This window comes from Pan paniscus, chromosome 11 (assembly GCF_029289425.2).
Source record: "Pan paniscus chromosome 11, NHGRI_mPanPan1-v2.0_pri, whole genome shotgun sequence".
NCBI classification, from domain to species: domain Eukaryota; kingdom Metazoa; phylum Chordata; class Mammalia; order Primates; family Hominidae; genus Pan; species Pan paniscus.
In genome coordinates this window covers 8202677-8219386 of record NC_073260.2, presented here as the reverse complement: position 1 = coordinate 8219386, position 16710 = coordinate 8202677, and the positions used below count along the sequence as shown (strand labels likewise).

Here is a 16710-nt window from a genome sequence, read left to right as displayed (position 1 = left end):
CTCTAACGACATGTTATGTATATTACAGAAATTCAAAATCATGTAATGTACCTGCTCAGTGAGGTATTGGTGTTTGCTTTATGAATAATGTCACTATTTCAAACAGCTAATTAAGTCAGTGTAAATTATGGCCCTCTGGGTGACATCTGTGTTTCATGATAAATGACATGAAATGGATCCCGACTTTTTACTACAATTCTTCATAATTTGCCCTGATTATAATCCAGCAGAAAAATGACCATTTGGGGATGAGTTTGGGCTTCTTGGGTCATTGTACCTGTGCATTATATTTAGTCAATGAAATCAGGGCCTTTGATTTTTTTTTATCCATAGTGGCTATTCCAAACATAAGCTGCTTTTTCTTGTATCTGGTTGCTGTCATTTTTATGAGCTACTGATTAAGATGTGTCTTTCAGTTCTGGATGTGCTGTGGATCGGTACCTACGTCTTCGCCATAGTGTATGCTGCTGCAGATGGGACCCTGGAAACGTCTCCAGATGTGGTGATGGCTCTACTACCGGTATGCCTGTGGAAGAAATGTCATTGTTTGAGAATTAGAGAAGTCTTCTAATAAAGCTGGAGGCTTTGTTTTCAAGGCGTTTTTTTGTGTTTGTGTTTTTTTTTTTTTTTTTGAGACAAGATCTCACTCTGTCGGCCAGGCTAGAGTGCAGTTATGTGATCTCGCCTCACTGAAGCCTGGACCTCCTGGGCTCAAGTGGTCCTCCCACCTTAGCCTTCTGAGGAGCTGCCACTACAGGTGCACACCACTATGCCTGGCTAATTTTTTTTTTTTTTGGTAGAGATGGGGTTTCACCACGTTGCCCAGGCTGGTCTTGAACTCCTGAGCTCAAGTGATCTGCCCACCTAGGCCTCTCAAAGTGCTGGGATTACAGGTGTGCGTCACCGCACCTGGCCTGATTTCAGGTTCTTTTACTTACTGGCAGTGATTATGCAACTTCAGGTATAAGGTTTCCATGCTGCACCATGGGCCAGGGGTCTAAAATTGGAGTGTCCACAGCATGTTCTACTGTTATGAGGTTAAAAAAAAAAAAGATTTTGCTTAAGCTATAAACTATGAGTCTTGGTTAACTCGATAAAGAAATTTTAGAAAAGCAAGACAGTATCTTGATTTTTAAAATTGTTTCATTTGCTCTCAAATACTTAATGCCAACAGTGTGCTAGGCACTGCTTTAAAGCTGAGTATATAGCAGTGATCAAGGTGATGGGCTTGCTTTTATGGTTTTAAATTTGTTGTTGTTGTTCATTTTTATTTATTTTTTAGAGACAGAATCTCACTCTGTTGCCCAGGCTGGCATGTAGTGGTGCGATCACAGCTCACTACAGCCTCAAATTCTTGGGCTTAAGCCATCCTCCTGCCTCAGCCTCCCGAGTAGTTGGGACCACAGGCATGCACCAACACAGCCAGCTGTTTTTAAATTTTTCGTAGAGGTAGGGTCTTGCTTTGTTGCCCACGCTGGTCTCGAACTCCTGGCTTTAAGCAGTTCTCCCGCCTCATCTCTCAGAGCACTAGGATTACAGGTTTGAGCCACCACACCTGGCTGGTCTTACATTTTAATGGGATAGTCAATACTAAATGTGAGATCAAGGACTGATAAGAGTGGTGGAGAAAATAAAGCCGTGTTAGGGATAGATGATGACTGGTATGTGTTTGAGATTGTGTGTCAAGGGAGGCCAATTTGATACTTGAAAAAGATGTCTTGTTTTTAACTCTTTTGGATTTCTAATAAGGTTGAATTTTTGAAATATGTTTATCTAGATGCCTTATTTTAAGATAAGAGGTTTTTTCTATTCTAGGGGATAATATTAACACTAGTATTTATTAACTGCTACTTATGTTTCATGTACTGGGCTGGAAGTTTTGTATGTATCATTTCATTTTACACTTACAGTAGCCTCTGAAGTAGGCTTAGTAGGTCTAGTATACACATGAGAACACTAAGTATCAGGAAGGTTGAAAAATCTGCATGTCTCATGGGCAGAAAGTGGCAGAACAGAGTTTAAATGCAGTTCGGTTGATGGCCAATGTTTGTACTCCTTGTACTAAGTGCTGCCTTTATACCATGTCTGTATATCTGGACTTTGAGTAAATATTCTCATATAACTTTAAATGATTTATTATTTGAGATTCTTTTGCTGTGGGATCCGAGAAAAATTGCACATGAGAATTTTTTTTCTTGCTTTGTTCATTGTAGAAAAAAGAAGAAAAGCACCCAGAGATATTTGTGAACTTTATGGAGCCCTGTTATGGCAGCTGCACAGAGAGACAGCATCATTACTACCTCAGTTACATTGAGGAATGGTGAGCAGAGAGTCTGGACAGGGCATTCCTGCTCTCACTGGAAGATCACACCTGAGTCACCTTGTCCCATGTTGAAATCTTTTCTGATTGATTGATTGATGGATTGGCAGGGTCTCACTCCATTACCCAGGCTGGAGTGCAGTGGCACGATTGTAGCTCACAGAAGCCTGGAACTCCCAGGCTCAAGTGATCCTTCCACCTCAGCCTCCCAGATGGGACTACAAGCACATGCCACCACACCTGGCTTATTTTTAAATAAGTTTTTTGTTTTTTGTTTTTTGTTTTTAGGGATGGGATCTTGCTATGTTGCTCAGACTGGCTTCCCAAAGTACTGAGATTACAGGTGTGAGCTACCGCACCCAGCCTGAAATCTTTTCCATTACAGAGGAAAATGGAGGCTGAGATGCCTTGAACATATTTTCAGCTGATTCTTGATAATGTCTTTCTATTATTTCTGTTTCCCCAATCTTGAATTATTTATCTTAAATACATACTAATTTCAAAAATCTAATTTTCTCAATAACCCCTAGTGATGACTTACGAAAATATTGATATTCAAGGAATATATTAAAAGTTTCCTGAGAGCAGAGTTGCCCTTTGGAATGGAGATTACTCAAAGCAAAGCTTCCATCCCTCTAGCTACATTATTCTGCCTTTGGATGGCATATTGATGGTGAACTGTGACTTGATTCTGTTGTGTCTTTCCTTTGTCTTCATGTAGGTAGGCACTGAGCTGATTCTACAGGGCTTTCTCACAGAAACTAAAAAGTTCAGCTTTACATCTAGAATCTTCCCACCTTTGTTCAACCAGATAAAAAAACCTTACTCTCTCTTTGACATGTGGAGGCAGCCCTCACAGGTGTTACCTGCAGACCCAGGTTAGCTTAGAACTATTGCTGTATTTGAACGTAATGGTCTCTGGTTTTATTCTTTAAGGGATTTAGTGCTGGCAGCATCTGCGGCTTCAACAGAAGTTAGTATCCTTGCTCGACAAAGTGATCAGGTAAATCTCTTTTTTGTCACTTTTGTGGTGCTTTCTTTTTTAAATTATTATTTTGAGACAGTCTCGCTCTGTTGTCCAGGCTGGAGTGCAGTGGTGCAATTTCAGCTTACTGCAACCTCTGCCTTCCAAGTTCAAGCAATTTTGTGCCTCAGCCTCCCAAGTAGCTGGGACTGTAGGCGCGGGCCACCACGCCTGGCTGATTTTTATATTTTTAGTAGTGACTGGGTTTCGCCATGTTGGCCAGGCTGGTCACAAACTCCTGATGGTACTTTTCTGAAAAAGATTTTGGAGGGAATTAACTATATGTGGTTAAGGTATACATGATCTCACATCTGTTTTATCGAGTTTCTGCGTGACAGCAAAGCTTCAGTGACAGAGTGCCTTGGCCAAATGGCTTGGCTATTGCATGGAGAAACACAGGTGTCAGACTTAGCACTTCCTTCGCTTCTGTTCTTTTAGGATCCATCCCCTGTCTGTGGAAACATACCATGCAGTTAACCTCCAACTGGAGTATGCCTGATGCGTAGGAGGCTTTTTCTGCCTTGTCATGCTTTGTCATCTTTGTTTCCTTCCTGTTGCTTGAACCTAATTCTATACAATTTAATGATAATCCATCCTCAGTTATGAAAGAAAAACATGCAGATGACACTAAATTGTGATTCACCAGAAATACTTTCTGTTTGACTTTGAAAAACTGTCAGAAAGAGCAAAGCACCTTTGCACACAAGAACCTTCTTTCACGTTGTCTTTCTTGCAGGGACACAGTGGGCCCAGGTAGTGGTGGTGCGCTATCCACTTGTAGATTTTGCAGAATGACTATAGAGAGGGCACAACGAAAGAAGGGAAATTCTTTTTAAAACTGCCTTGAACTTAAAAATCTTTAGTGCACCCTTATAAATAAGAAGCAAGTGCTTCTCCTCCCCACATGGATACTTTGTGCTCCACCCATACATAGGTACTTTGTGCCTCTTCAACCATTGGCATTTATCTGTCACTCTCTGGGTGGCCAGGTGGCCCATTAGGAGGGCCATGGCTCTCATTGTCTAGGGGTGGCTGCTTTTGGATGAGGCTAGAGTTCAGCCATCTGATTTGCTGCTCTAGAACTATCTTAGATTGACCTCAGTAATAATTTCTTATTAGCACAAGTATTTCATATGTTCACACATTAAAAATGCAATTTTATTTTTACTTTCTATCAAAATAATTTATGTTCATGTTTTTGAAAAGTAAATAGTAGAGAAGGGCTTATAAGTGAAAAGAATCACCCCTGCCCTACCTGTTTGCTTTCTAGAGGGGACCGTTTTTAATTTGTAAACATTTTCTTATAATGCTGCCACCTTATCCCTAAAGAAAAATCTGCTTTATAACTAGTAATTGGTTATTAGTTTTAGACCTTACTGACTGTACGGCAAATGATGATCTAGCTCACACATGGCCCCCAGTCCCCTCCTTCCTCTCAAGAGTTACAGCGTTGTTTTAATTTCTTATCTTGGTGAACCTTTGTAACTTTAATTGGTGTTTTTTACCCTCATTTCTGGTGGTATCTTTTTTTTTTTTTTTGAGGCCAAGTCTCACTTTGTCACCCAGTGCATTGGCGCCATCTTGGCTCACTGCAACCTCCGCCTCCCTGGTTCAAGCGATTCTCATGCCTCAGCCTCCTGGTAGCTGGGACTATAGGCATGCGCCAACACGCCTGGCTAATTTTTGTATTTTTTAGTAGAGACAGGGTTTTGCCTTGTTGGCCAGGCTGGTCTCAAACTCCTGACCTCAAGTGATCCGCCCGCCTCAGCCTCCCAAAGTGCTGGGATTACAGGCATGAGCCACAGCTCCCGGTCTGGTGATAACTCTTGATCTTCCACTTTGTGAGAGGAATGTCTTAGCACTCCCACCCTTTCCCTTGGTAGCCTTCCAGTTGTTATCTGCGTCTTCTCTTTTGTAAAATTGCATTCTGTCCTACGATGATAAGTCATCTTTATCTTGTCTGTAGATTGTTTTTAAAAGTTGAGATTGTTTTTGTTTAATATGAATGTGTCTGTTACCTGCTCCATAGCTAAGTCACATAGTGTGATTTCATTCCCTCTCCTGAACTGCCTGCCTGCTTGCTTTCTTGCTTGCTTTCTCTCTCTCTCTTTTCTTCTTCCTTCCTTCCTTCTCCTTCCTTTTCCTTCCTTTCCCTCCACTCCCCTCCCCTCCGCTCTCCTCCCCTCCCCTCCCCATAACCCAGGCCAGAGTGCAGTGGTATGATCTCGGCTCACTGCAACCTCTGCTTTCCGGGTTCAAGTGATTATCCTGCCTCAGCCTCCCAAGTAGCTGGGACCACAGTTGCACACCAACACGCCCATCTAATTTTGTATTTCTGGTAGAGACGGGATTTCACCATGTTGACCAGGCTGGTTTCAAACTCATGACCCCAGGTAATCCACCTGCCTTAGCCTCCCAAAGTGCTGGGATTACAGGCATGAACCACTACATCCAGCCTGTTTTTCTTTGTTGGTCTTTAAGCACTATTCCCCTGTGATTCATGCTTCCCAGTCTGGTCAACACTGAAAGTTAGGCAAAATGTTAGTGATTTTAAAAACCAAGAGTCATTTGTTGGAAGGAACAGAGCCTGTCCAAGCACACTTAAGCAAAAAGGGAGTTTACTAGAAAGACTTAGTAGTTTCTCAAGGAATCTAGGGACAGGAAAGCTGACCAGCCTGAGGAACTGGTACCAAGAACTGGGAAGAAGAACTAAGGTTATCTCTGTCTCTATAGACGAGTGAGCGCAGGGCATCTGAGCACAGACCAGCCTTACATGCTTCTCTGTGAAAGACTGCAGTAGAGATCAGCTGGAGTTCCTGGCCCCAATCCAAAATGTCTAGGAGCAGGTATTGACTGGCTTAGTGCTGCTGTTGGATTTGTCCCTCATGGTCAGCAATCTCCCTAGTTGTCATGGAAGGTACCTCAGAAAATGTTCATGATAGTGGTTATTTGTTTACAAGGCAGAGGCTTGATACACCAGGAACAGATAGAGAGGGGGTTGATTTGGAAAATTAACTTCCCATTTGCTGGGGTACTTCTGGCTTTTAGGCCATCTTCTCAGATTTCAGAGCCTCCTAGTCAACACATAAGTCTAAACCAAGTGAGTCATCTCTGTTCTCTCCTATTTGAACAATGGTAGGAGGAACCAATGCAAAGCTCTGACCAACATGGCTTTTTCTTCTTCTTCTTTTTTTTTTTTTTTTAGATTAATTGGGAATCTTGGCTACTGGAGGATTCTAGTCGAGCTGAATTGCCTGTGACAGACAAGAGTGATGACTCCTTGCCCATGGGAGTTGTCGTAGACTATACAAACCAAGTGGAAATCACCGTCAGTAAGTGTAGCCTGGTAGTTAGTGCAGAAATAGTCTTCTTTCTAGTTAGGGTTAATATTGAAACACCAGTTACATGTTACTGACAGAGTCTACTCTGCTGGGCACTTGTAGCTTCTGGCAGCACATTTCTCCCTGAAGAGTGATAATAGGCTGCGTTGTGACAACACTAAACTGATTTGAATGGATGTTTGTTGATGAGACCAAGGCCAAACACTGTATGTATGTGTGGGTGCATGCTTGCACATTTGCACATGTCTGGGTGTACTTTAGAATCTGGTTGAAATATAGAACATCAGGATTTTATGGCTTGGTTTCTTTGTCCAATCCAATTCCCTGGTGACCTCCCAAAGAAGCAATACCCGAATCTGGTACTGCACACCAGTACTTGGTTTGAAGGCAAGGATTAGAAAATAGAGACCTCAGGCCCATGGTTTCCAAATAGGGCCTAGATATGTGTTTTGAATAGATCTTCCCTGCAGTAGCTTGGCTATGCTGTAGTCATTGAAATGTAAAAGTGCCACAAAAGAAACAGTCTTTGCCATCTGGTACTTAAGTTTAGAGAGGTGTCCCCGTCAGGCACCATTAAGTTGCTTGCTCCTTCCCTGGTTAGGCAGGAGTATTTGTTCTGATAAGCTCATTTGCTCTGATTCTCTTGAAGCCTTAATTGATAAAATACATACTTATCATTCAGCTGTGAATGAGAATAAAGTGGTTTGACTCATCTTTCTGTGTCCTACTGTCCATTCCAAAGAGTCTAGTCTCATTTTCCTACTAACCTAAGTACTTCTTAGATACTCTTGTCTTGGTCAGGGGAATGCCAAGCCTACCTCCACTGAGGTACACAAGCCACTGAGACACTCATAAAAACTGAGGGACCTTTGGGAGAGTCAGAGCTACTGCGGGACTGATGGAGCTTCTAGGCAGGGCCCAGCAGGGTGGTGGCGATCTGATAGTGGCAGGAGCTCTCTTTAAATAGCTGGTGCACGAAAGGCTGTTCAGATATAAAATCAGAACAAACTAACTTGAGCTGCTATTCAGATGAGTCCCTTAAACCCTCTTCATGCTGAGGGCAGTCTTTGCCTTCTGGGCTCAGGCCCTTAAATTGACTTGCTTTTTTTATTGCTTTTGTTTTCTTTTTTAACAGGTGATGAAAAGACTCTTCCTCCTGCTCCAGTTCTCATGTTACTTTCAACAGATGGTGTGCTTTGTCCATTTTATATGATTAATCAAAATCCTGGGGTTAAGTCTCTCATCAAAACACCAGAGCGACTTTCATTAGAAGGAGAGCGACAGCCCAAGTCACCAGGTATGTGCCTCTGCCTGCTTTATCAGTAAGGGAATACCATGGGCTTGCACAAGAGTATTTCCAAGAATGAACATGGTGTGAAGACACATAGTGATTATCTTTACCAGCCTGGTCTGTCTTAGGAAGGCACACACTAATCTTTTTTTTAAACATGCATGTACATATTTGCCTTCCCCTACCCTCAAGCTTTATTCTGCAGCCATTACTTTACTTCGGAGATGAAGGAAGGTCAACCAGATGATTTGCATCCAGTCGTTTACCAACAGTTTTCTAAGACCCTATATTATGTGATGTGCATCCAAAAGACATTGTGCTTAATCATGGGGGTTGGTTAAAGAAATGATTGTATAGTCTTACAGTGAAATGCCATGTACCAATTATAAATGTTATATTTATTGACAGGGAAGGAGTGAGTGGAATACATCACAAAAAAAAAAAAACACTATTCTGTGTGATCCTTTTTGTATGAGAAAAAACATATACATAGAAAAACAACTTGGAGATGGATTTAAAATCTAAATGGTGGTTATTTCTGGGTGATGGGAACATGGAGATTTTTGTTTATATTTTCTTGACTTTTTTTCTCCTTTTTGAAACATTTCTTAAGTAATAGATGTTTATTGGAGGAAAATGAGAGCATGCAAAACAATGGCCACAGTCAACATTTTGGTACCTATCCTCCATGAAAATGAATGCACACATATAAATACTAGTCTGTATTTAAACAATTTTTACAGTGACATTTGTATCACTTGTGAAAAGAAACTTTTTTTTTTTTTTTTTTGTGGAGACAGGGTCTTACTCTGTTGCCTAGGTTGGAGTGCAGTGGTATGACCACAGCTCACTGTAGCCTTAATCTCCCAGGCTCAGGCAGTCCCACCTAAGCCTCCCAAGTAGCTGGAACTACAAGCATGAGCCACCATGTGCAGCTATTTTTTAAATGTTTTGTAGAGATAGGGTCTTACTGTGTTGCTCAGGCTGGTCTCAAACACCTGGGCTCATGTGATTCTTCTGCCTCGGCCTCCCAAAGTGCTGGGATTATACGCATGATACACTGTGCATGACCAGAAAATATGAAACTTTTAAAAAGAGCATTGTTTAATATATTGGAATTTGACTAATATTTCTCTTTTTGAATTCTGTGAGTATATAACTGATACAATTTTTTTCTTCTATTATGACCAGTTTCTTACCGAAGCAAAAATGTATGACCAGTTAGTTTGGATAAGGTTAGCAATAACTTAGGGGTATATTCTCTTACTGCATCCCAGTGCACAGTGAGTTGTATATCACAAATAGAGCCACTCAGATACTTGGGCCATAACAACTGGCAGCACTACCCCAAGTAATATACCAGATGGCTTGCAGAGTGTTGTATCAGGGTAGTCCATTATTCATAGTGTGTGTACTCTTTGTGTTGTTTTTTTTTCCGCCTTATTCAGCCATGAATAAGGGTACCATGAACTACCTATACCCAGCTGCCTGGTGTGTCTGTAATAAGCAGAGCAGCCTGTGAGATTAGGAGCCTCTGGGATGGGACGAGGTTTGTTTCTGAGCCTTTGCTACTAGCCCATTCAATGCTAGAGCACAATCAGAGGCCAGTTTTACTGTTAGCCTTTCCTAGAGAAACTCCCCTCTTCCTTCACAGTTGGTCCAGAGGTTATAGTTGTGTTCAGATGTGTAGAAGAGAGCCCCTGCGGGGAGAAAGTCCGTCCCATCAGCTAAGTCTAGCTAAAGCCTACTTCGTGGGTTCAGAAGACATTAATGGTTCCACCTGTTTCTACACTGCAGTTCTAAGGATGCTGTATTGATCAGAAGTAGTAGTAGCATGATGGTTTTCCAATAATCAGTTCTGTTTTCAGTGGAAAAAATGCTTTTGATTTATTTAGGGTCTGGTATATATTTTTCATGTCAGTTTACCTAATATGCATGAAAGTGTTTTAACATCTATGTATGTCTTTACAGAAGCTAGTTGTAGCTGGTTCCATATCTATTGTATAAAGAAGTATTAACAGAATAGGTTTGCTTGCATTATTATACTTTCACCAATGTGACAGTTTACTTGGATTTTTGTTTTCAGAAAGTGGTATTTTCATACGTGTATCTAAGTATTACGTTGCATTAGACAAAGTGTCTTCCATGAAGATAAACTGCCATCTTAGCTAATTTGGAACAACCAAGTCCTATTAATATAAATAGAAAATATTGACACAAAGAATTCCTTTCTTATTTAGTTGGTTATTTAATTTAAAGATTAATATTTTTACCTTATGGAAAGTTTGGAAAATAGAAAAAAAAATTATTCCTTTTTTAGACAGGGGTCTCACTCTGTTGTGCAGGCTGGAGTGTAGTGGCAGGATCTTGGCTCACTGCAGCCTCTGTCTCCCAAGTCCAAGCGATCCTCCCACCTCAGCCTCCCAAGTAGCTGGGACTACAGGCACAAGCCATCACACCTGGCTGATTTTTGTATTTTTTTGTAGCAACAGGGTCTCACTTTGTTCCCCAGGCTGGTCTCAAACTCCTGGACTCAAAGGGTCCTCCTGCTTTGCCCTCCCAAAGCTCTGGGATTACAGGCATGAGCCACTGTGCCCAGCCTTCCATTGACTTTTTTTTTTCTTTTTAACCATTTGGATTGCATTAAATATCTTTTTCATTTTTTGCATTATGTTTGTAAGCTTTATTCTTAGAAGAGGAATTACTGGGTCTGTTTTTTATGGTTTTTTATACAATGCCAAAATGTTTTCTTAAAAAAAATACTAGTTACCTACCAGTGATAAAAAGTTTCAGGTTTGTTTTACCCATCCAAACATAAGGGGTTAGACATATTTAAATTCTTATAATTTAGAGGACAAATTAAAAATGTACCTTGTTTATATTTCTTTGATTAGAGAGATTGAATGTGTTTTCTTTATGTGAGTTCGTTTCCCTGTTTATTAGTCCTGAAATTTTAAAATCTCAATTTGTATGAGCTTTTTAAAAAATAGAAAACATCTTATTTGTCATTTGCTATGGATCTTTTTTTTAGTTCATTACCATTTAGTTATTATACCTGAGTAGCTATTTTTTACACAAATCTTAACCTTCTCCCTTTGTGATTGTTTTTTTTTTGGTCACTTCTAAATTTATCAAGGTGTTAGATTCTGAGACCTAACATATCTATCAATTTGCCTCCTTTGTTTTGAGATACCTGTATTTATGTGACTTTCTATGTGTATTTATCTGGAATTACTTTTAGTGAAATAAGGTGGAGGTCTGAATTAAAACTTTTTCCTGGTTGTTAATGAAATGTTGCAGTGATTGAACTGTTTTGTGTGCCATAGTAGCACTGAGAAGTCCATGAAGTCCAATTATTCTAATGTCTTTCCTTAGTTTTCCTTCAGTTTCATTTATCTCATGAGACCTGAAAACTCCAACATGAACTGTGTACCCATCTGTTCTTTTTGCTTCTTAAACTAGTAACATTTCTGGCTTTATTCTACCACAGATTCTTTTTCACTTGCTTTCTATTATGTGAACCTCCACTGTTACAGTGTTAACATTTTCCTTCCTTTTTTTGTCACTGCAGGAAGTACTCCCACTACCCCGACCTCCTCTCAAGCCCCACAGAAACTGGATGCTTCTGCAGCTGCAGCCCCTGCCTCTCTGCCACCTTCATCACCTGCTGCTCCCATTGCCACTTTTTCTTTGCTTCCTGCTGGTGGAGCCCCCACTGTGTTCTCCTTTGGTTCTTCATCTTTGAAGTCCTCTGCTACGGTCACTGGGGAGCCCCCTTCATATTCCAGTGGCTCCGACAGCTCCAAAGCAGCCCCAGGCCCTGGCCCATCAACCTTCTCTTTTGTTCCCCCTTCTAAAGCCTCCCTAGCCCCCACCCCTGCAGCGTCTCCTGTGGCTCCATCAGCTGCTTCATTCTCCTTTGGATCATCTGGTTTTAAGCCTACCCTGGAAAGCACACCAGTGCCAAGTGTGTCTGCTCCAAATATAGCAATGAAGCCCTCCTTCCCACCCTCAACCTCTGCTGTCAAAGTCAACCTTAGTGAAAAGTAAGTCACTTCTAAAGTTTGATTCTTCTGTGAGTTGGGTAGAAATATTGGATGTTATTTACTAAAAGTAGAGTCACTCTGAGTTAACTGAGTAGAATTTTTTTACCCAGAGTGATACTTGCAAATGGCAAAAATTCAACCAACATAAAATACTGGCATTTCATCAGTGGATAGAGTCCAGAAGGGTCTCTTAGCTAGCATTTTATTTTTTTGACTATGGGATTTATATTCAGGTATTTGTTTTGCTTTTTTACATTACAAATGTAGGAAATATTCCTTATTTTAAAAAAAGAAGCAATCCAGAATATGCATCCTGGAAGGGAAATGAATCCCTTGTAGTCTTTTTTCCTCCCTGTGTCTACCCTTAACTCTCTCTGAACTGCTGTCTACACAGCCACAAAGTCGTCTTGTGACACTGTAAATTGTTAGGTGATTCTTCTGCTTAACAGTCCCTATGAAGCCCCGTGGCTGCTCACTGCTAATTCTTAGGTTGGTATCCAGTTTCCTCCAGATCTGGGTTGGGCAGCTCACTCATTTCTTATTTATTTACTTCTTTATCTTGTTCTTTTCTTCTCACTAGAATGTAAGCTTTTTGAGGGAAGCAATCCCTTATATCTTGTAACCCCTCCCAAGATAACCATGAGTTCCCAGGATTACCACCGAGTATAAGTACTACCAGCTTTTTCCCTGCTTGCCTGTACTATCTGTTGTTGCTATGGTGGTGCTGCTGCCGCCACAGTTACTGTTAATATTGAATTGGCACACATCCACTTCATGCTAAGGGTTGCATAGTGTTCCATTTTGTTGGCTGCACCACAGTTTATCTGACCAGTCATCTAATGCTGGAGTTTAGATTGTCTACAGACTTTTGCTCTTTAGGTGGAACCGACTTTACATTTCCTTTAGGCCGTAAGTATCCCAAAGACAGTGCCCTGCATTCCTCTTCCTTTTTCACTCCCCAGAGAAGGTGCTCACTCTCAAAACGAGTTCTCAGTAATTTCCTTGGTAAGAGAAAGTACTAACTCTCCTAAGCATAATTGTGTCCCACCTCCTGTTTAAAACTCAGCTGGAAACAATAGTATTTCATATCATGATAAACTTGGTATTTCATATTGTGATAAACTTAGTTTTGATATTTCTCCTGAATAATTAATTCCTAAATAAGCAGACGGTAAGATAAATGTTTCCTTGCAGCTTTCACCTTTTATAAGAAATAGCTAAACATTTTTGTTTCCTGAAGGCAAAAAGTATGTTATCTTTGTAAGTTAACATAAAAGATAATAAATTATCTTTTGATGACATTGCTCATGCTAGTGTAAAAGAATCTTCTAGCAGGCTCTTCTGAGGCCTTCAGGCTGCCATTTTTCAGGTTTACTGCCGCAGCTACCTCTACTCCTGTTAGTAGCTCCCAGAGCGCACCCCCGATGTCGCCATTCTCTTCTGCCTCCAAGCCAGCTGCTTCTGGACCACTCAGCCACCCCACGCCTCTCTCAGCACCACCTAGTTCCGTGCCATTGAAGTCCTCAGTCTTGCCCTCACCATCAGGTATGATTTTAAGCAGACAACTTTAGACCTCAGCCCTGCCTTCTCAGATTAACGGTTTTAAGTGTTAAGAGTCGTAGCTAACATAGTTGGACAAGGTTATTTTTTCTTGCTTCCTGTATCATACATTAATGATTAATGTGCTGTGATTTTCATACTCTGAATTGGGAGATTTGCTCTTGCTTAAATGCTGCCACGCTTCTCTCTGACACTTCTTATGGAGCTAAGTGTATTTAATGAGTCAAAAATGTCTTGCTCTCGGGCATTTATTTTCATATGGAGCCTGCCTTCCATGAAGAGCAGTTACATAACAGTTCTTTAAGAAGCACAGGCACAAGAGTTGTTTGGCGGGGTGCGGTGGCTCACGCCTATAATCCCAGCACTTTGGGAGGCCAAGGCAGGTGGATCACCGGAGGTTAGGAGTTCGAGACCAGCCTGGCCAACATGGCAAAACCCCATCTCTACTAAAAATACAAAAATTAGCCAGGTGTGGTGGTGGATGCCTGTAATCCCAGCTACTCGGGAGGCTGAGGCGGGAGAATCACTAGAACCTAGGAGGCAGAGATTGCAGGGAGTCGAGATCACGCCACTGCTCTCCAGCTTGGTGACAGAGCGAGACTCTGTCTCAAAAAAAAAAAAAGAAAAAAGTACAGAAGAGAGAGTACCTGCAGTGATTATATTCATATTTTCACAGTCAGTCATACTATAAACAGGAAGTTTTGTTTTGTTTTGTTTTGTTTTGTTTTGTTTTTTGAGACCCTCTCACTCTCTCACCCAAGCACGTCACTGCAGCCTCTACCTCCTGGGCTCAAGCGATCTTCCCACCTTAGCCTCCCGAGTAGCTGGGACTACAGGCATGTACCACCACCGTCGGCTAATTTTTAAATTTTTTTGTAGAGACAAAAGTCTTGCCATGTTGCTCAGGCTGGTCTCAAACTCCTGGGCTCAAGCAATCCTCCTGCCTCAGCCTCCCAAAAGGCTAGGATTACAGGTTTGAGCCACCATACCTGGCTCCTAAAATTTTAATATATTTTTTTCATTATCTTAGAACAGAGGCTAGCACAACTGGTGGTCATCACTCTTTAAAATAAATCATGAAAGTGGGCCAGGGGCAATGTGTAACTTAATTTCTTAGATTTGGAGAAAGGACATTTGTGATAGGAGAAATAAAGGTAATAAATGCCATCTATTTTAACTGACTTCTTTTTCAAGCAGGACGATCTGCTCAGGGCAGTTCAAGCCCAGTGCCCTCAATGGTACAGAAATCACCCAGGATAACCCCTCCAGCGGCAAAGCCAGGCTCTCCCCAGGTATGTTTAAATTCAGCTTGCAATGTTTGTGTTTATTAATTTACTGCCCCAAGCATACCTATGAATAAAATGAGTTTTCATGTTTTATAATTCAGACCTTGGACATAGTAATTGGGACTATGTGATAGTAAATACCAAAGTGCGAGGTTTGAATACTTGTATACTCGTAAAAGCCATTTAGCTATTTTAATTTTTTATTCATGTATAATACAAATAGAAAAAAGTACACATGATACATGTACAGCTCAGTGAATTGTCAACAACTGAACATACCTTGGTAACTAGCATCCAGATCAAGAAACAGAATTTTACGAGAACCTGGCTGGGCACAGTGGGTCATGCCTGTACCCCCAGCACTTTGGGAGGCCAAGGCGGGCGGATCACCTGAGGCCAGTAGTTCGAGACTAGCCTGGTCGACATGGTGAAACCCCGTCTCTACTAAAAACGCAAAAATTAGCCGGACATAATGGCACGTACTTGTTAGTCCCAGCTCCTCAGGAGGCTGAGGCATGAGAATCACTTGAACCCGGGAGGCGGAGGCCAGAACCCCAGAGTTCTTTTTCACTTGTCCCCTTCTAGTCACTACTCTTGCCAAAGAGTAGCTGATTTCTTGATTTCCAACAGCATAGATGAGGTTAGCCTGCCTGTACCTCCTATCAAGTGGATTTGTACAGTATGTATTCTTGTATCTGGCTGCTTTGTTCAACATTATGTTTGTGAGATTTATCCATGTTGTTGTATGGAATTTATTGTGTGATTATATTATAAGTATTTGTTCCACTCTGATGGGCGCTTGAGTAGTTTCCAGGTTTAAGCCATTGTATGTAGCACTGCTATGACCGTTCCAGTTGACATCTTCAATGAACACATATGCAAGTTTCTCTTGGGTGTATCCCTATGAGTGAGATTGCTGGGTCATAGAATCTGCATGTATTCCTCATTAGTAGATTCCCACCAAGAGTGTATGAGACTTCTGGCTGCTCCACATACTTGCCACTCTTGGTATTTTTCATCTTTTGTTGTATGGTTTTGTGGTTTTAATTTGTATTTCTCTAATGATTAGCAAAATTAAGCTTTTTAAAAGATGATTATTGGCCATTTGAATATTTTCTTTTATGTTGTGTCTGTTCATGTCTTTATTCTGTTTTTCTGTTGGATTGTCTGGCTTTTTCCTTCTGATTTTTAAGAGTGAGTTCCTTGAATACACACACACACGCACGCACATACAGTGCAAATATATTCTCACTGTGAATTGTCTATTCATTGTCTTTTTTGTTTCTTTGATGAATACACATTCTTCATTTTAATATAATTAAGTATATCAGTTTTTTCTTTTATGATTAATGCTTTTCATGTTTTAGAAATAATTTTCTATTTCAAGGTCAAAAAGATGTTTTTCTAAAAGCTTTATTATTTTATCTTTCATATTTAGATTTGTAGTCCATCATCTCAGTTTATTTTTATGGTATAATGTAAAGAGAATTGTATGTCAGTTTCCCACGTGATTACTTGAGTGCCCTGAGAATAAGCGTTATGTCTTTTCCTTTCTGTGTCCCCCTAACCAACCCTTCTCCTACCCTAACACACACCTGTACTAGGTACATAGTAAGTGCCCAGGTCACAGTTCATGCTTGTGGCATGATGCATGACATACAGTGTTTGTCAAATAAATGTTTGCTGTTAATGAATGCTGATGCAGTCTAAGACCTCTCTAGTGTTAATCGTTGTAAGTATCAAATAGTCTAAAGGGCATTTCAAATTATAGCATCTTTAAAGCAGAACTCTTGATTTCTGTCTCCCCTAGAGGCTAGTCCTTTTCCAATGGGTAAGTAGCAC

General features: G+C 40.8%; 1 protein-coding gene across 7 annotated transcripts in view; it reads left to right on the top strand.

Moving 5' to 3' along the window:
• The window catches only part of NUP214 (nucleoporin 214), a 109883-nt gene that overhangs the window by 7832 nt on the left and 85341 nt on the right, over positions 1-16710 (top strand). For 2 of the 7 annotated variants that reach the window (XM_003822384.6, XM_034929309.3), the window contains exons 7-14: positions 417-520; positions 2214-2320; positions 3257-3323; positions 6550-6676; positions 7821-7982; positions 11548-12022; positions 13425-13567; positions 14777-14874. In XM_003822384.6, the coding sequence (XP_003822432.3) occupies positions 417-520; positions 2214-2320; positions 3257-3323; positions 6550-6676; positions 7821-7982; positions 11548-12022; positions 13425-13567; positions 14777-14874 (1283 nt within the window). Of the gene's footprint in view, positions 1-416; positions 521-2213; positions 2321-3256; positions 3324-6549; positions 6677-7820; positions 7983-11547; positions 12023-13391; positions 13568-14776; positions 14875-16710 lie in introns of all 7 variants that reach the window. The other 5 variants (XM_008975944.5, XM_055117570.2, XM_008975943.5 and 2 more) reach the window with 5 other exon arrangements.